Source organism: Cygnus olor, chromosome 9 (genome assembly GCF_009769625.2).
Source record: "Cygnus olor isolate bCygOlo1 chromosome 9, bCygOlo1.pri.v2, whole genome shotgun sequence".
NCBI lineage: Eukaryota > Metazoa > Chordata > Aves > Anseriformes > Anatidae > Cygnus > Cygnus olor.
The window spans coordinates 13205512-13226777 of NC_049177.1; the positions used below are offsets into that span (position 1 = coordinate 13205512).

General features: G+C 39.3%; 1 protein-coding gene across 4 annotated transcripts in view; it reads right to left on the reverse strand.

Moving 5' to 3' along the window:
• Positions 1-21266, reverse strand: part of LOC121074895 (glypican-5-like) — a 427275-nt gene that overhangs the window by 235084 nt on the left and 170925 nt on the right. For 3 of the 4 annotated variants that reach the window (XM_040567526.1, XM_040567528.1, XM_040567529.1), the window contains 3 exons: positions 10355-10485; positions 5970-6029; positions 3958-4083 (listed from right to left, as the gene is read on the reverse strand). In XM_040567526.1, the coding sequence (XP_040423460.1) occupies positions 3958-4083; positions 5970-6029; positions 10355-10485 (317 nt within the window). The remainder of the gene's footprint in view (positions 1-3957; positions 4084-5969; positions 6030-10354; positions 10486-21266) is intronic. The other variant, XM_040567527.1, reaches the window with a different exon arrangement.

Sequence of the window (21266 nt, forward strand, 5' to 3'; positions counted from 1 at the left end):
AAACTGTGTGCCTGGAGCAGTGAGAGCCACCTCAGCACCCACTGTTCCGCACTTAACATTTGGATTGTTCTTCCCACATCAATCACTTTACATTTGCCCCCATTGAATTTTGTATGTTGTTTCATTGCCTAGTTATTCCACGTCAAAAGTTCCTCCCAAAATTAACCACAGTTGGCCCTTGTCTCCACTACCCCGTATAATTCAGTGTCGCCAGCATGTACTGTAACCTCGGTATTTGCTACTCTCCACAGGTCTCTTATGACAGATGAACAGCACAGGCTCCAGCACAAATCCCTGTGTGATACCACTGGTGACCTCCTTCCACTGTAAGCTATTTCCTACCCTCATATTCATCTTTACCAGTCTTGTGTGAAGGACCTATCAAGTATCTATCCAAAATCTAAGCAGCTATAGCAATCTATCATGTCTACGTGCTTGTTATCTCCTTCTAAAGACTTTCAATGCATTGATTCTTCCTCTAAGTATCACACTCATTTGCTTATACATGGATTCTACTCTTAGTTTCATTTGTTTCTCCAGATTTTGTTATGTAGTGAGTTTAATGATCACACCCTCCTGAAATCCTTATTTTGCCATTAAAAGAAAACTATGAGGACTTCATATTTTACATCTTTCCATCGACTGCTACTGGAACAGTCTTAAGAAAATCAGAGAATCACAGAACGGCTCGGGTGGGAAGGAACCTTAAAGATCACCCAGTTCCAACCCCCTGTCATAGGCAGGGATGCCACCCACTAGATCAGGTTGCCCAGGGCCTCATCCAAGTTGGTCTTGGACACCTCCAGGGATGGGGCATCCACATGCATCAGAATGAATTATTCACAATGAGTAATTCAGCTATTCAACCCTTTAGCCCTTCCAGAGATCTTAGGTGAATGGCAGCATATAATAAATAGCTTACAGCGTCAATTTCTCCTCTCCTCTCGTTCTCTGACATGGTATTGAGATTTTCCAGGCACTTTTCTCCAAGCTTGCTTTATTTCACAAAATAGTTCTTTTCAGTTCTCCTGTGGTAACCTCATCTTCTCTGCACACCTTCTGTACTCAGACCATGTATTAGCCTCGCAGACTATTTCTTACATGGAATCTTGTTCCAAGACCAAATTACTCAAGAGAGCAATTTAGGGAAAGATGTTATATTTGTCTTCAGAGCCCTGAGAGTGACGCTAGAGGACTCCTAGCGAAGCTTTGTTCCACTGTCCATCTGAAGAGCAGGCCAAAGGCATATTCTAAAACCAATGCAAACAACCAAGCTCTTTTATTGTGTACTTACTGGCAGTTCAAACTTCATTTTGCCTGTTAATGCACTGCTTTAAACATGATAAAACCCAATCCAGAGTATTATAACAACAAACTACAGTGAGAATCCTGTTTATTAGATCCTCTGATAGACCTCAAGTACCCTCTTTACTAATTGCATGTATGATCCCCATTTCTGAGCAGAATTTTCATATTGTTACAGATGGCATGCATGTGTCAAATTGTTTTTAAAGGTTGAATTTATTTTTCCTGAAGAGCCTGAAAGCCAATTAGTGTGCAGCATAAATATCACTCAGCTTTCAGACAGTATTACGAAATGAAAGAAAGCAGTTAGGAAAGAGGAACTGTGCTTTTTGCCATTTTCACATCCCGAGTAACCCTGACTGGTTCATGTGAGATGCGCCAGATTAACTGGAAGAGATCTACTTTCTGATACAGAGTTAAGAATAAGGCTCTATTTTGAGTTCAGTACTATTTACTACTGCTGATACTCAATCTCCTAGTCTCCTGGGAGAAAGAGCAGAGAGAAATGCATCTTCAGGCATCACCAGGGCAGGAGATTTATTTCTTGTATGGGCAAAACTCATGACATGTCCAGCCTGTCAAACAGTTGATGACAGGAGAAAAATTTGCCAGCTAGCAGGTGCCGTGTCTGTGCTGCTGTATAGCACGACTGGCGGTGCAGGCTGTCCAGAGAGTCTCCTAGCATGATCAATACTGTGACATAACTGATAAATATATACATGTTGCAGTCTGGTTCAACATACAAATTTAAACTTTTTCCCCCCTAATTTGCCTATGGAATATGTTAATACAAACATCTATTTCAGGGTTGAGAGGTTGGTTTTGGTTTTCTTTTGCTGGTTGTTTTTTAATTCAAAATAACAGGGGTCATTAGTCTCTTCCCTGCTTTTTCCCACCTTGCTACCCATTTCAGGCCAGAAACTTTTCTGCATGTCCCCAGCTCTTGGAAAGTTACAGACTAGCAAAGAAACAAACAAACAAACAATAACTTTCCCTTTCATGTCCTTCTAAAACATATGTACCAGCAATTTAGGCAGCAATTTTTTAATGTATTTTTTAAAAGCAGACTAAAATTAAACCTAAATTTTGATTTCATTTTTGTTCAGATAGCTGCTATAGAAAATGTTTTTCTTGTTTTTGCTCTTTTCTTTCCCTCCACAAGAAAACTGTTTGTTCTAGAAGTTAGCTGTGTATCCAGCAACTTGTTACCAGCAAAAGGGATTCTGAAATGGAAATACTTATTAAAAATATTGGTGTTCTCCCCATTTCCTCTCTGTTACTCTTACAGTAAAAACTTCAATCAGTATTACAATGGCTGCATATTAATATTTAGAATATTGCAGTACTGCCAAAACGTCCAAATATATGCTGCTACAATTGATTAGTAATGCCAGTACGCATTGAAACATTAAAGTTAATTTTGAATGCATTAGACATGTATTTATCTCTGAGTATCTTAGACATAATTAAGCTGAAGTTATTTACATAAGAAAAATCTAAGCAGAGCTGTGTGGGAGTCAGAACTCCCTTTAATGGGACAACCGATAATTGTAACATCTCTGTTCCACATTGAAATTACTTCACAACTTCTACAAAGCAATTTTCAGTAATGAAAATTGTTTTAAAGCAAGAAAACAGAACACTAGAACTTTATCTTCTAAAACTGTTAAGGACAAAGAATACACTTCAAAAGGAAACATCATGAAAGCCAACACAATCTCATGGAATGTCTCTTTTAACAAAATGTCATTTTTGGAAAACATTCAGTGGCATACTTCCAACCAACTCTCACTACAAAAACTGACATATACGTTGACAGTGATAGTAACAGGTACAGTTACATTCTGAATGCTTCTTTTTCTCCTCGGGGCAATGTTGCCTCATGTTACACCAAGTAAGAGAAATGACAGTAAAAAGTTTAGTTCATGAAGGGTGCAAGTGTACTTTCCAGTTTGGATTCCAAAAGATGGTAGGAAAGATTGTAATAACATACAGAGGAGAAAATGTAGGTGACAAACTAGGAAGATCCTTTCATACCACAGTGCTTCTAGCTGATCTATCAACACTGAACAGTGTATTCATTAATTGTTATTTTATTGGAACTCCCACAGAACATGCCATGGTAAGGGCTCTTGGCAATTCCAAAATCAGTTGTTATTCAAAGTGCTGTGTCAGAAACATTCAAAGGAAATGGCAAGGAAATCCTTTAACATATAATCGTGTGACCACTGTATTTTTATGACGCCTTTGCAATAAAGGCTGTGTATTTTTAATGGCCAAACACAACGTTTAGCTCCATACTAATGATGGTATAAACACCAGACCTGAAGGAACTTCCAGTCAGTTACAGAGGTACTCCTCGCTAACTCAGCTTTAGAGGGTTAGGATGTCTCTATGGATAAAGAGCTCTCTCTATATAGAAAAAGAACCCTTCAAAGGAGCCCTTCAAGAAAGTGTTCCACTACATTTAATACAGATACCTAAAACTCAGCATTAACAACCACATAGGTTAGCAAAATCCTTGCTCAATTAAGCATCACTATGAAGGATAAACTTAACGATGACAGTAATGTCTCAGAATGCTTCTTAACCATCAGGGAATATGAAGTCACCTTTTTCACCATTAGGGAAAGCTTTTACACATAACCTTACCTTTCTACAACATCTTCTCCATTCCAGCAGGTTGAGCTGTCTTTCATCACCAGGTCTCCCTCACACAGCCTTTCTGCTATAGAGGCATAAAAGGTTCGGGATCGCTTCATGTAATTGATGAATTCTCTGCAACGTAGGAAGAACATATTTAACAACAAAACCATACACATGATTTAAGCCCCCTGTCAATTTACCCATCTGCAAGATTAAAAGTTTAGAACCCACCAAGAAATTAAAAGTCAACAAACCTAATTATTTTTTATTTCTAGTGTATTTCTACTCCTAAGCATAATCCAGCTTTAGTTGGTTGTTAATACACATAATTTCATACAAAGGTAGGCTTTAACAAATTACGTTAATACCGCAAAATTTGAAAAAAGTCCATTTCCACAGTTTCAAGATAAAGAGATTGAAAAAAAATAAAAAAAATGAGAAAACAACATCACTAAAAGGAGTGTTTTTTCTTCCCTGTTACTGGAATTTCTCCCTTCCCTGCATGAGAGATGAATAAAGAACACTGTCAATATCCTCGTGGGTGGAAAAGGTTTTCTGAAGCTAACATCCTGTGACAAAACCTGTAATATGCCATGTACCCCCCACTTGCAACAACAGCATAGAAAGCAATCTCCTTGGGATGTACTAGGGCCATTTTCTCCCCATCATCACTATCCATGTCATGTTCATATTGGAAAGAAGTTTCTTTGCTGTTAAATCTGACACCGTGCCCATAAGAGGAGGCTGTGCCTGCACTTTGGAGAATAACCAAAATTCCTGGCTAGCACAAACAGACCGTTTCCAACGATGTGTGTATGGAAAAACGTCTTGAGGGCAAACTGCTGCCTCTATAATCTGGTTATGCCCATAATATGTATCTGGCTGAGGCAGCCACAAAAATAAACTGTAACAAAACAAGCGTTAATTCACCACACGTTGAGAGTACTACCCTACATTCACAGCTTTAAAAGCTCCTATTTGGTATAAGATGGCTAAAGATACTGATAATGAGGACAGACAAACTGAACTAGAACTATCATGGAGCTATCTGTCTCAGAAACCCGTCAATAGCTCCTTTTGGAAGGCCAAAGGACTCATTCTGGTTTATTATGCTTCTGCCTGGCAGGCTCTAAGACAGCACTACATGGAAGAGGACCCTGGGGATAGAGCTGGAGAATTGCATCTGAACAGTCAGGACTTAATACTCTTTTGGGAGCAACATTTGCTTCAAACAAGCACCTTTCAGGTCCACTGACAGGTATCTACCCCTACCAGGCTTAGTCAGTGGTCAGCTTTCCCCACAACCATCTCTTCACTTTCACTGAGCTTTTAGCAAAGCTTTTAGCCATCCCGTTTGTCTGACATGCAGTGAAATCCTCCTTTAGATAAATTAGCCATCCCATAGTCCTAAGGAACAAGCTTACCCTAACAATGCAGGAAAGCTATCATTTTAAGAAAATAAAGCTGGAATTTGGGGGTTTACGAGGAAAAAAGTCAGTATTTCTAACTCTTGACCACTCAAAGATGAGTGCTCAATGCATTTACACAGTAAGGCTAAGCCTGGACAGAAAGCCACCTACCTGACAGAATCATCCTGAGAGCACTGATTTTTACAAAGATTGATTAATACAAATTTATTCTCTAGAATGCGGTTTTCTTTGAAGGAGGTACAGATCACCCTTTTGAGAGAGTCTAAAGCTTGTCTTACTCAGCTCACCCCAAGCGGCTTAAATTCATTTGCATTTTCAGCGGTGGGGCTCTGACATTTCAAAGCAGCATCTCAGCAAATGCAGAGTTGTGTGTCCAACTCTTAATGTTAACCAGTGAAAATATTTGCTTTTCATCAGTATAAAACTAAACACACTAGGTAGAGAATGTACAGTTTCCCTGTGCCCCATTGTATAAAAGCTGCAATCATAAGTACACCAATTCCTAGATTAGAGCTGAAACAGCAGCTTACAATGGAGATGAGCAAAGCATAAAGACAACAAAGTATGTCACTTTGGTTTCATTCTTACCGAGAGATTTTTTTCAAACTTCTTGATTTGTCATTCTTTGAAGCTTTCAGAGGCAGAGAACTGGAATAGGCCGGGGAGAATAAGCATCAATCAGGAGAGGTTGGGGAGTAGGGGAGAAGCAGGAGTTCAGGCAAATGAGGCAAAGAAATGAGAAACAAAAGAGAAAAGTAAAAATTATTTGAAAGAAAGGTCATCAAGCACATGCATAGGATAATATAAGAAAACAAATAAGGAGGAAAATTGTCACGAGATTTTCCCAAAGCATAGATACAATTAAAAATGTCAAAGCAATACTGAAACAATACAATGGAGATTTTGTTTCTCCTTTTTTCAACTAAGAGCACAATTACAAATGCAGCACACAGCCAAAAGCTGAAAATAAATTCAGTGGGACTCAAATTAACCATAACTGATACCAAATGGAAGAACTGCAAATATATGAGGCTATACAAGAAAACAATGAGAAACAGTTTAGAATGAGCACCATGGGAAGGGGGATACAAATGAGTAGCATTTGTTTTCTTGTGCAATGAGCAATTTGCTCTCTGTTAATAAATAACGCGTATACAGATATCTTTCCCTGTTTAGTTCTGGACAGACTGCACCAGTGAAACAAAAAAAAAAGCTGTTTACAAAGCAGGACAGATAGGCTGTAAGGTTGTATCTGAGGAAAAACCGTGGAAAAAAACCTGGCAGTTACTCAGAGCAAATCCATTTTGTGGCACTGATATCCTGAGGTCCCTTGATTAACATTGTCTTTAACATTAACAGCCTGATACAGTTTTCCACCTACTGATTTAGTAACACAAACTGTTCTTTCTTAAACCAGTACTCTGATGTATAAAGCAATGGCAACACCTGGAGTAATACATGCCTACAAACAGGTTTAACAACAGTTGCCAGTCCAGCTAATAAGTCTTACTGGACAGAAAGCACCTCCTTCGGCAGCTGTCAGGCCACCCTTCTACCCTCCTGGCAGCATTTCCATCCAATTTTCTGGGAGCTGAAGGCCAGGGATGACCACAGGAAAGCGCTGACCTGCAGTAAGCATCAGGCAACTGTCACCTACCACCACTGAAGCAGTTGTTCCAACAGAGCCCGTGAAAAATTAAATCAAAATTTGTATCAGGGCAAATTTGGACCAGCTGAAACGTCTGCTTTGGCCAGCCAGAAACATTTCATTCTTCACCACAGTAATTTCTTTGCATCTGGCGTTAATATCTGTTTTGTACTAGCACTTTAATATTTATATTTCAAAAAAAATCATGTGAAGCTTGAACCGATAGTTAATTTTAAATAAAATAGATGACCTTGACTTCAAACATTCTCAAGGAAACTCAAAAGTGTTTATTTTAAGATGTATAAGACATCTGCAAGCCCACAGAGTAACAAAGAAATCCCCCCACAAAAAATCATTTCAAAGCCTGCCTCCTTCAATTAGGGACCTAATACCGCGTTGTATTTTTCTTAAACATAATATAATTCTATAGACAGATCTATCCGGTCTGTGTTTAGCGGTTGGAAATATTACATGCAGCAGCCATACTAAAAGGCAGGTATCCAACTTTGCCAGGAGTCTGAACCCTCACCAGAATAGTACTTTGTGCTGAACTCAGCAATAACATTCCAATTTACTGATCTAGATTCTGTACATGCCATGTAGATTCCCTGGACCATCATATGGTTTCAATTTTCTTGTCATCTCTACTATATGTTATAGTAACCTCCACATTAAAAATTACTGCAACACCAATTCTGCCAGTTTCAGTTAATCCCCAAATACTACTGCATAATGCAAAAAAAAAATAAATGTTCTAAATCTATACTTCCCAGCTTAATTAGAAGAATAGGTTTGCTAGAAGATCATGCAACAATTATTCAGGTTTCAGCTTCTTACATTATTTTCTTCCTGACACTTGGTGCTGCATAGCAAAAAGCAAACAGGCAGGAATGGAATGGGGGTGGAAATAAAGACGAGAAATCTCACAGGAACCCATGACACTAATAGAAGCAGAACAGGGTTCAACTACCCCAAAAGAGGATCCAGTTGCTACATGAATTCAGGGAGCATGCAGGACCATGCATCCTGGTTTTCAAATGCATGAGCAGCTTTGGCAGTACTGAACAGGTGAAACCAGAGGTTCTCACTCTCTTTGGAAAAGGAGCTAGATTCTGTTACCAGCTTTGCAAAGATGTAGTACCTTTGGAACACATATACGTACGCAGGTGTGAACTTCAGCACCAGGATTTTAAGGGCATCTTTAAGTAGGTACTACAGCACAGATGAGAGTCAGCTTTGTTGTGATTTCTCCCACAGCCCTGCTGCTAACCTGACTGGTTCTCTTGAGTTTGAAAACATTCTGGTGCATTAAGGGAATGAGCCACAGCTTTTTTATGTACTTGAAGAGTGCTTGCTCATTCCTTTTCCTTCCCTATTCTGCAAGGCAGGAGTCATGTTCCATATCCCGCCTGAATTAAGGATCATTTGGAGGGACTATCTGTGACACAGACCAGCAGACTGGGACTCAATCAGGCCAATTCCCAGTGTGACCTAGGACCTAAACTGACAGCTGACATAATTGCTCCTTATTTTTCAGATTGCCAGAAGGAACAGCACCGAAAAAGATTCATGTAATTACTCTCATAACCTAGATCCCCCTGCAGCGGTTATCTGTCACTAAGTACCTTTTGTACAACCTGCTGCAGTGATGAGTTTACCCTTTATTATAAAATTTTATTACCTAAAATTACTTTTTATTGATATGTGTGATTAAATGATAAATGGCAAACAACAGCAGCCAGTCACTGTGTATTTCATTCATACTGCTTCACAATCAGAGAAGTAAAGTACAAGCTTTGTGACGTGTTTTATAGCAAGTTATGGAAAATATTCTTCACTTCCTACTAATTATGGCTCCATCATTAACTTTTGGTGCATGGGCTCTCCACAATACTTATCAATGCTGTATTTTAGCAACACTTTATCCTAATTCTGTAAGGGTGGCCTTAGTTTAGATGTTTTGGATAATTTAATTTTTAGTGCACAATTTTGAGAAAGTCTATTTATAACAAATTAGGTTTAGTATGTATTTTTTTCCAACTACAGGTCTTACATTTTAAAAGGCCAACATCTAAATAATTCTAGATGGTTGGGAAGGGAGCAGATCTTCAGGTGAGAAAGAACTACTGTCATGCCACTGAAGACACCAATTCCTATCTCCCAGCTAACAGACTGCTAATTCTGCCTTTTTGGCTGCCAGGATGTAAGTCCCAGTGAAGTCAGTGCATTATACAGAAGACAGGCTAAAACTCTGTATTTTTAAAAGCATATTTTGTTAATTATACTATAATTATTCTTTGGACTATTACTGCTGAATTTATTGATTTTCTTAATGCCCTGTACTTTGATATTCAATTTGCATGGTTAAAAATTATTAGTTCCAAGCACTAGCACAAAAAGTTATGTTTTAAATTACAAAAGGATAAAAATAATGCTATCACTCAAAAAAAATTAACTTCTTGCTGTCACTTAATTAAAATAGTTCTTTGTTCATGTAAGCTCAGATGACAAAATAGCAATGGGTAAAAACCTCATCTTCATAACTTGGGCACCAGAACCCAGACTACGTAAATTTTAATGTCAGTTATCAACATACAGGGTCACACATAGGCTCCCTGGGAAGATGAGACACCGTTCTTAGCTAGACGCATATGCCCAGCATGATTTCACTCACTTTACTGAAGTTGTTCCAGATTTACATTGGTGTTACTGAGAACAGCATGTTAGCCAAAAATATGTCATTGTGATTTTATAGTCAGTTAGCTCTGACATCTACTCATGTATCAACAGCAGCATTGCAAAGACATCCTTCCCTCCCCACTTCAAATTTACAGAAAGCCAATCCAAGAGCCACACAAGGGATCTTATTGCCTACATCAGTGAGAAGGAAGAACCCGTTACTTCCTCCCCAACCCTGTGAAATCAGGGACTTTGTGTCACGGTAATCAATTTTTCCTTTTCACCCCTTTCTCCTTCTCATCTCTGCCCCAGATAAGCCCAACTCCTTAGGAGCAGTTGTATTTTAAGTAATTCAGACTCAACTGTAGAAATTATTCAGACCTTACTATAGAAAAGCTTTCATCATTTTCATTGAAAGTTTCTGGAAATAATGAACACCTGGGTGCTGAGTAATGACATCAAGTCTGGCCTGTAAAAAGCTTTTCCTGGAGAGACCTGCAATGCAATACCAGTGTAACTATCAGTGACGGCAACATCCGGAATGCACACAGACAAGATGACAGAACTGAAACACTCTGGTACAAGGAACCAGCAACACTAACTGTGAGGCAGAATTTATTTGAATTCAACTGTGGCTTAGGGTTACCTTCTTTTATTGTTCAGACTAGCGTGAGCCATCACAAATGCCTGGGTTTCAGTCGCTTCCTTCACTGGCACTATATGGTCTGATGACAGGTTCCCTTCTTGTTGTTTGGGCTGTCCGCACACTTTATCAACCTGTATGAAAGGAAGGGAAAGGAAAACTGGGTTTGAATGGAGAAACTGATTTACAATTGCCCAAAGGTCAGCTTGCTCCTTGCGGCTGGTGTTTACTGCAAGAGAAGGTGTCTGGGAGAGAGAAATTCTTCTTCCAGGACCTAGAAACTAGCCGTCTGCATTAGAATGACCAAACTATGAGGCAGTGCAGAGCCCTGCTACCAGAAAGCCAACAGCCACTAGATACCAGACTATAGTACACCTGGAAACAGGCTTAAATGGTGACACCTCAGTATAGATCGATTATAAAAGAGATTGACGGAAGTATTGCCAAAACCAACTTCTATTTAGAAACATACCTGGAGTTTGAAGGTCAACAAATTTTACTGAAACATCTGCCCCATATACAGAGAGTGGAGTCTTATGTCCTATTTGGATTCTGAACAGGCTTATAATCAGAAAATAAGTGAGCTTTCCAGCCTTTAACTAGACAATGTTCCCTTAGAACAAGGCAATAAGCAGAAGAATTCAGCATGAACAAATCACTGTCAATAAAGTCAGTGCACTTCCCTTGGAGAAACAGTATCAAAAGAGAACTCAGTCCTGGGAACCATCAGTGCCTTCGAACCTGGGTTCTCAGCACTAACACTGCTCGGCTGTTTGCCCTTGCTGTCCCCTTCCTGGAGCCTCCCAGGGGATTTCACACAAGAGCAGGAGAAAGCAAGCTTGCATTTATCCTTTGTGCACCGTGGATCTGGCAGTGCTCCTGCATCCTGCCACATTTATTTGCTCTAACAGCTTTAAGTGACAACAGTAAGACAAAGCTCTTCCCTTCTAATCCACAAATAAGTCATATGTAACATTTTCACCTACACTTAAATCCTCAAGCAAACACAAAAAGAAGACAAAGAAAATCCTACTGCCGGTATGGTACTACTAGAAACCTTAATCACACAGAATCCATCATCCCACACAGTGCTGAATTTGGTATCTCTTCTCCAGTTTTCCATTATAACCCAGGGAAGACAAATTATTGCTTGTCTCTGCACTTCACCACATCTGTAAAACCCTTATCAAGTCCTGGCTGCCTATCTGCTGAATATTCCAGAGCACCAAAGTCTTCAAATAATTTTCTCTCTGCCCCTTTGCACCACTATGTTGCATATGGGTGCGTCTGTGGCAGTACAGGACAATTGTCTCTCTCCCATCTCCTCCTGGAAATCTACTGTGATGTAAATCTAAAAGATATTTTCCTCTGACAAAACAGACAAATCAAATATGACAAGTGGGAATTTGTACAAGCGTGACATCTAACATCAGTCTTGGGTGTATAAGTTACAGCTCGGTCCAGTATAATATGCTGTGAGGGATCCAAATCTAGCAACTGAATGCCAGCATATTGGATTAACACTGACATACCATCCGCGGTCAGAATAGGAACCAGTCCCCTCACTCAGCACTGAGGACTGTGTATATTGTTCTGGTCTCACCAGGGAACACCACCACATTGCTTTAAAACACAACTTTGTGAAATAAAATATTTTATTTCCATTCCTTTTAAACTTCTGAAAGAAATAAAGAAAACACTCTGCAAATGAAAATATACAACAAATATGTCCTTTCAAACTCTCTGGAGCTGGAGAGAGGGGTCATCTGGGCTACATTTCCAGTACAGGATTCTCTCTCTTCTGTGCCCCAAGTTTCCCAGGTCTCTGACAACATACAGACCAAATTGCCAACATAGATTTCTGCAAGATCCATCTTGGATTACATTATGTAACTAATGTTCAGATCTTCAAATTACGTATATCTCAAATCACGTCACTGTGGATTAGACAGCTTTAACCAACTAAGAGAGCAGTTTGCAAAAGCAAGGTAGTTCTCATACGCATGGGTGATGAAGAACTCCATGATTTTTTGGGGGCTTTTCTCTGAGAATTTCAAAGAGATTTAGAGTCATCATTTTTGTTATGAATCAATAGTTTAAGCAGCCAAATGAAAATACTCACTTTGTTTTGATTTGTATTTTTGAGACCATAGAAATAAAATGACTGTTTAAATTGCCAAACCTTAACTTTTGGGTTTTCTTTTTAACTAATACTTCCAGCTTCCTGCAAATCTAACAAAACCACAACACTTGAGCAAAAAGTATTTCTCAGTGGAAATTTTTAACCAATTCTACTCCATTAAAGAGAAGGTGAATGAACCATCCAACCATCCGATGAAACAGAAGGTCACATTATTTACTTTTTTGGGGGGGGGGCGCTCGCAGGCTTTTCAATGCCTCTCTTCTCATCAGTATGCCAAGAATCACTGGAAATGCTCCCCAGCTTAAACTGCTTGGCCTTGTGTGCAGGTAGATGCCCTGGCCTCCGTGGGCAGATCAGCCCAAGCCCGGCTTGTCAGGCTGCTTCCACCAGTGCCGCAGGGGCCTCTGCAGTTCCAGCAGAGATGCTGGAGGCCCTTCTGTAGCCTTCTCTTCCCACCCCTCCCAGTAGGAAGCTCTTCGAGTTACCATGATCACCAGATCTTCTTTCTTTCCCCTCTGCTTCTGCAAGGACAGGGGATTTCATCCCACCTCTGCTACCCTGGTTTGTACAGATGGTTTGAAAACTTGCACCCATGAAGGTAAGAACAGCAGATGTCTGCATGCAAAGATCAAACCCTCCTGTGGCTCTTGAGTTACTCCCAGTTGCTAGAATACAGATTTTGGATGAGTTGAAGAGAAATCTAATTGTATTTTTCTTTATGTGGTCTGACTAATGTCTCATTGAAACATACAGTTTTCTGCAAAGTAAAATATGATAAAAGGCTAAATTTTACTAGCTAAACTTTGGCAGTCACAAAGTTGATAGCAGAGAGCACACTCCTGTACAGAAAATCATCTTAAACTTCCAGCTAAGGTATTTATGAAAAATAAGTTAATGTGGTGTATATTAAAAAGCGTAAGGAATGTCATTTAAGAAACAATATGGTGTTTTCTGGAACTGGAATACAGGGACTCTACTGCTACAACCCACCTGTCAGAACGGTAAGAACATGGAGGGACCTCCTCTCATCCTGATGTCCACACCATCAGTTTCACTCAGAGCTCATGAATCCAATGTCACCACCAAAAGGAAAAATAGTGCAACTAGAAACTGGGACTGGATTTTCTAAAATATATTTCCTTGTATGAATTACTTACTGCTTCCATGTTACCTCCAACTAAGTGCAAAGTCTTTAGTTGCTGTTGTTCGGTTTTTAATAAAAGCTAAGACTCCTCTACTGACACTGGCGAACATTAGAACTTGACACAGAAACAAACAGTATCTAGTATTAGGAAAGGTAAGAGAACTACCCAACATCAGTTGTACAGAACTGGAGACACCCATGATAAAATAACAAAAAAGACTAGAAACAAAAAACCCACTGCTCTTTTCCTAAATTCAACTTTTAGTTATCTCAGAATAATCGAGAATCAACCTAAAGAATGACTAAATTAATTTACTTCTTTGATTTTTAAACTTGAAAATAAGCCTAACAATCTTATATTACTGAAAGAAAATCATCCTTCATGAGCTATAACACCACTAAGGCCATTTGTCTTGTTCTCTTGGATGATATTTAATTATGTCTACCCTCTAACAGTGAACGCCTACAGCTGAAAACTAGTATTCCTCATACATCATCATCTGAACTCTTGATGTTCCACAATTATATACACTTTTATTAGGCTTAAAGTTTTTGTTTTTGTTTTTTTTTTTTTTTTTTTTTTACTTATACACCAATGATTCTACTTAAATATCTTTCCAACAACCACTAGCTACATTTCTTCTCCTGTGAATTCTTCTTTGTAATGGAATACAGACTCATATACATGCATATATGGATTATTTGACCTCTTACTATTTGTTCTTTAAAAGGATGGCTATTTACAATTATTGCAAAGGTTTAACAAAATAAATTGAAAAAAATCTCATTTGAAATCTTTTGAACTCTTGCAGCTTGAGCAACCTTAAACATTGAGGTCATATTTAATATACCTAATATAATCAAACAAGGGAAAAATGTCATGCCCTTCTAGATACTGAAAGCATCTTATCTCCCTGAAGCAGGAGACCTTTTCACTAGTTCAGAAGAGTCATTTTCTTTGATTTTGTAATGGGAAGCTTAGTATTTTAAAATACAAGATTTTCCAGTGATCGAGCTTAGAGTTAATACTGAAATGCTGACACGTTTTTCAGCAGACTTTTTTCCCCAAGCTGTAACCCAGTCCCGCTCAGCAAAAACCCAGAGCCTGGCCGAGCACTCTGCCACACCACACCCCGCCGGCAGCAGGACTGCGCACCCCACCACTACGCTTCTGATTACAAGTGGGGTTTGCTGCTTCCAGCTGCCAAGTCCAAAGTGAGGGAAGCAAGAAATGCTGAGTTATGGGGCAATGAGGCTTCAATTCTCAGACTTACATGCCTGCTATTAGAACTCATTTTGCTTGAGTCAGACACACCCTTGTCACTTGATCACCAAAATGCCAGAAGACACCAACAAAAACCTTGTTATTTTCTGCTGACCAAGCCAATGACCAAAATTCATTATGCAAATACAGTGCCCTCTCCTTCGGAGGGGCTGCCACATATCACTCTCACATTACTGCGAAATGTTCATTTCCAACGCTCACAAGATGAGTGGGATCACATTTGATAAAATGTAAGCCAGGGCCAAACCGTGCACAATTTGCTCATCACCACTGTCCGCAGTTCATTGAAAAAAACTTATACTCAGTGAAGAGAGGCAATAGCTGGGAAGAAATATATCACAATGAGAAGAGATAACAAGTAACTTTTGATTTTGGCTTCTTTTAAGTATTCTCTTTGTAATACGTTACAGATTACAAACACCGCATTTTGCTAGTAGCAAAGTTCAGCCACACATAAACAAACTATGGGATAATTAGTTCAACTGCTAACCCAAGCGAACTGTATTTCACTTGGGAGGTGAATATTCTCCTGTCTCGTAACTTTTATCTATTGGACAGATTAATGTAAATCCATTTCCTACAAGTCTTGTGAAAATTGGCAGATAGATATAGAACTGTTATTAGATACTAGATTCTACTGAGAAGTATTATAAATTTTTCAGAAGCAGGAAATGCTTCTGTTGAAGTTGACACTTAATCAGACATCAAAGAACCAAACCATGAAACTTAAATCCAGACAACACAAGGCTCTGCATGTTCTGCTGCCTGTGGAAAAAATACTTGGTTTTAACCACGATTTGAATTACAGCAGTATTTCTAGGTTCAATCTTGCAATCAAGATACAAATGAGCCAGAAACATACACAACAAAGCGCTGTAAGAAGAAAAGCTCACGTGAGGAAACTACAAGAGACAAATCCTGAAAAATGATGAATGACTACAAATATACTGAGATATAGATCATCCTGTACCTTTATGAAACATCTGGGCTCCTGTTACAATTATGCACATCTCACCATCCTGTTCAAACAAACAAACCAAAAAAAAAAAAAGAAATCAACAGGAAAGTAGCAATGTTGTAGCAAGAATGCAGAAGTAACAGAATATTATTTCTGATATGGATTAATTGACGCTGAAATCTGATTTGAGTTCCCTCATTTAATCCCATCCATTTCAATGACCTTGCATGCTTTGGTGTGCTACTGTTCTGCACCCAAAGCCAAGGAAATTTGGCCTCCTCTACAAGCGCAGGGCGATAAGGGTACTTCAGCTACCAATCTGAGAATACTTTCTTGCTCCTCACTAATGCAGAAGTCTGTCACTACTGCTAACACTGACAGTGCTGCCTCCTGTCTCAACAAGGTTTGAAAAAGATAACTGTAAGAACATTTGGATGCCAGCTTGCAGAGTTGTTTGACAATATCATTCAAGATCCTCACAGTTTTTCTCTGGGAACTGTATGCCCCATATAAAAGGGATAAACAGCGTGTAAGGGTTATTTAGAACCTCAAAAAGCTAGGAGATGAAATCAGTAAATCCAGAAAGTTCTAATAAATTCCCTGTCTAAAAAGTGGGCTATAAACTTCAGGCAGTCATTTCAAGGTCAAGGGAAAATTAAAGAAGACCAGGAATCAATTATACTTCAGCCATACAACAGAGATGCTGAGGAAATGCTTATCCAGAACAGGAACGAAACTGTCATGCTGGTACAGAACGGGGAAGGTGCAAATCACAAAGCTGTAACTCAAGTGCTTCCAAAGTCTCTCCACTGAAAAGCATGTATCATTACAAAAGTTCACAAATTGTAACATCTCCATTAACGAAAAGCACAGTTATTTCCTCTTCTCTAAGGAACAGAAGCCAAGAAAGATCTCAGAGGACCTAACTGCATGGTAGGTTCAACCAGGTAGGGAGCTGGACTAGTAAGGAGGTATGCAGACCCCATTCCAAGCTCAAAAGTGCAAAGTCATTTTTCAAGTATACATACAAACAAGTGGGGTGCCTGGGGAGAAGTAGGACAGTCATAGGGATCTTCAGTATTGCATAGGATGTCAACTCACACAAGCTTCTCAAGTTAAAAAGGGGCAGGATTCAAGCACACAGAACTTACAGGAGAACAATTTACACAGATGCAATCAACCTCCTCTTGCACATTTCTAAAAAGAGTCCAATCTGATGCTTTACAAGGCCAAGCAGCACTCCTGGATGCCCTTATAAAAAGCATTATTTAAAAACCCTGTTCAGGAGTATTCTGCAAACAGCCCTGAAATTGGTTCTTGAAAAGAGAAAAGCAAGCACTGTATTAGGAGGCTTTGGGTTTATGTGAATAGACATTGTTGTCTTTTGTAGGCTTCGTCTGCAGCATAAGAGGCAACTTTTCAGGCATCAACAGGGTGCGTGCAATGGTCAAGTCCTCCAGCAGCTTCTTGAATGAATCACATTCTACAAGGCCTTCTCCCACATTAAAAACTCAAATTAGGAGCAATGAGAATTTGGTGCCTTATTCTACAACACCCTTAATAACCAATGGTTAGATATATGAACAATACATATATGAATAATATAGGAACAGTACCTGAAGAGCAACGAGCACTCCCCTTTCTCCCCCGTAACAACCCCAAGGTTCAGCTCTAATCACTCCTGACAGTCAGCCACTGTTGTGACGTTTGTCCATAGATATTGACAGCCTGGAAAGGCTAAGCTCAATTTTTTAAATTAATTACAATAATCTAGTGTGGAAGGGAAATTCCATTGGGAATCAATCCAACTGAGTCATTTTTAAAGCTCTCAGAAAGATTAGGTAACTTTAAAGTTAGCATATGAAGAAAATTAATTAAAAGATTTTCAATTCAAATTTCTCTTATCACTTCTCAAATTAATTACAGTGTATCAAAATGGTATTGCCTGTTATGTGTTTATTATTTATTCCCATTCTGAAGTGAAAGCAATTACCAAAATACTGCTGGAATTTCTCTACCACTGCAAGCTCACAACACAACTAACAGCAACCTTTCGAGGTTTGTTCTTCAAAGGTTCAGTAGTCAAGCACAGAAAGTAGCACAGAAAGATCATACGTATTACAGAAACAGGGGTATATATAAAAAAGAACATAAAACACCCATGCCCTCTTCCCTAGCAGGCAAGTGCTGTGCAGACTGAGCCCGAGCGCAGCAGGTAGCGGTGCAGCCAGAAGTTCCCAGTGGGAGCTGCTACTCCCACAGAGGATGGCAGCCCCAGCCCCGCAGCAAGGGCAGGCACCACGTCACCTCCGCAGGCCAGGCCCAGAGGCAGTTCTCCTTAGCCCGCTGCAGCCAAAACAGCCACGGAAGTCTCAATGCCAGGCTTTGGCTGAGCAAACAAGGCTCATTTTGAGCCAGCCCACTCAGAGATCTCTCCGTCACTGGTTGGGATGAAGGCTGGTTACCTCTGGCAGCAGGGACTGACAGGCAGAGAGATCCTATCTTCGATTTGGGTAGGTCCCTGGTCTGGAAAAGAACATCTCTCAGACACAGGTACCTCCCTAGCCATCTTTAGTCTGAAAAAAACACGTGGCACTTTCATTCGCTCTGTAGGAGATTGTAAGATAGCAAAGAGCTACAAAAAAGACATTTTAACAACAAATTAACATTAGCAATGTTGATCTGTACATTACTCCTTGATGAAGCCCCACAGACAGAACCCTTTTCACTAACAGCAGCTAGTCTGATCACCAGCCAACACGGTCAGTCCCGCTGGTTTAAGTGACCCTCAGCTGTCCAGCAGCAGGATTCTCAACATGCCCCAGTGATAAAATGAATGAAGAGTAGGCTACTCCTTACAGAAATGGTTTGGCCAAAACTGGGCCTACTTTCCAAAGTCACTGTTTGCAATGGGAACTATTTCATCATTACTGCAATTATAACTACTACAAAATTGCAGGAATGATTTTGAAGAAGTGGCCAAGTAGACTGCAAACACTCATTCTTTATATACAAACAAATAAAAATTTCTAATTAATCACCAGGAACCTGAGCCAGATCTGATCCAGGGGTAACCTGGTCACACAACTAATTCTATGAGCATGCGATTCAGCTTCATTTTCAAGTTTAACATACTTTCAGAGGTGGGCATCAACAGTGAAGTATTCAGGCACAAGCTCAGACTACTGAAATACTCATTCCAGCAGGCCTGTCGACATATTCCTTCTAAAGACAGCTTTAAACTGAAGTGTTTTGTCTCCAGTCTTTAGATAATGCAAACAGAATTTTCTCAGTAGTTTTCACGTGGTTGGTATTATGTAGTATATCCGAAAGAAGGCAGTGAACACTAAGACAGAACAAGATTAATTTTTGCCTACTCCATGACTTACACTGATTTGGTGTCTGTAAAATACTACATTAATTATATAATTATGTAAATAAAGTATATAACTATTCTTGTTTTACAGGCTCTCAAAGTATTTGAAATGCTTCTCAAAGCCATTGTGCGTTCTCTGTGGCTCCCTTCTCCCCTTCAGGGGACTTGAAAGCTGGATTACCTGAGCTGTGGATAAGCCCCAGGATGGTAAAGGGACAGGCAGAACGTCCACGCTGGAGACAAGGTACCTTGGGGTCACAGGCTTGACAGCTCCTGGCCAAACTCTCCCTTTCTCCGCAGTCAGAGAACGACTAAAAATTACATATATCTTAAGAACCAAGCTTCAGGAAAATAAATGGAGGAAACATTCCCTTACAAGTCACAGTATTTACTCCACATCTTGAGAAAAACTGTTTCCATTACTGTAAGCTGACATCTGAGTATGCTCAGGGATATATTTACAGGAAAGAGCATCTCTATTACAATGGGTTAATGCTACAAACATGACACAGATCTTACATGAGAAGGGTCAAATACGTGTTATTTATTTGGAGCATTGTTATACCTACACAGAAAACATTTGCCTAAAATTATAATTAAGTGCAACAAAACCAAGGTTCATTAACTTTTGGCAAAACGTATAAATCCTTCTAAGACGTTTTTGCTTCTGTTCACCATCACCATGAGCATTTAGCTGAACAGGCAAAATGCCTCAACTTTCTCTTCCAAAAGAAATTCGGAAAGTGAATCAAAATTATGTAGGAGACCAGAAGACCATGATACTTTCACATTATCATAGTAGCACAAATAATGCAGTAGGTTTTTTCAATCACTAACTAAATATGTCAATAACAATGTCAAGACCTCCACAGAAGGTCCAAATGGCCTTCCATTTTGTAAATAACAGCAATATAATAATTAGAAAAGACTGGTGAACACTTGCATTCAATTTTTCTTGAATGAGATTATAAATCATTTCCATTATCATCTGCTAATAGTTGTTGTCAAAATCAATGTTTTCTCATGTGTTTTTTTTTCCTGAACACAAAGATTTTAGATGACACTGAAGACTAGTAATTATTCAAGACCTGTAACAATAGTAAACAGCGTAATTATCAGGGCAGTAGCACTTGTTTAAAATATTTAAAACATTTTTCACAGAGACAAGTATATTATAAGAAAATTCTAAGTCTTCTCTCCTGCATCCTAAAGAAATCACTTCTAATTCAGAAGCAGTGTGCTGCTTACAATATGTACCAAAATAGCCAGGTTCTCCCTTTGCTTCAGAACCTCAGGCAGATGTTACTGGCAGGCCATCAGAGAGGTCTGGGACCCAACACAGGGTGCAAAACTCTAACTTCTCCTAGTGTCGATTCATTGCACATATTGGGACAGACCTCAATGGCATTAGCAGGCTTTGGGTTTCTAAACGTGTATGGCAGGCAGACTGCAATATTGCATACCTGGTGAAAGGAAGGATGCTTTGAGGATTTACTACAGTGATTGATTAATGTGGATCTTTTTAGGACTATAAAACCATTAATGTCATTTACTGCTTGAACATTTCTGCTGTTGAAACCAGGTAAAGATTCTAAATCTCCAAGTTCAAGTCTGAACTGCAGATCAGACCTCTAATATTTTACCTACAAATTTCAACAAGAGAGATCTTTCTAGTAAGACATTAAGCAAAATTTATTTACTAGTATATGTAACCTGTTTTCAACCTAAGAGTCAAGGGCCATTTGATGATTAAAGAAAAAACAAGATTCAAGAAAGCATTGTCTTAAACTGCCTTGTCTTACTCTGCTGTGTAGAACTCATTTTGACTACTCTCAGGATGCTAGAAAGGTACCATTATGGCAGTTTGCTGTTAGGGAAACTGGAACAGTGGGAAAACAGAGCTGAAAACAAGGATAAAGATGCTCATAACAGATCTATGACCACAACTCCCCATTATGCTTGCTTCATCACTGACCCATTTTTTGTTTAAAAAATGACACCACAAATAA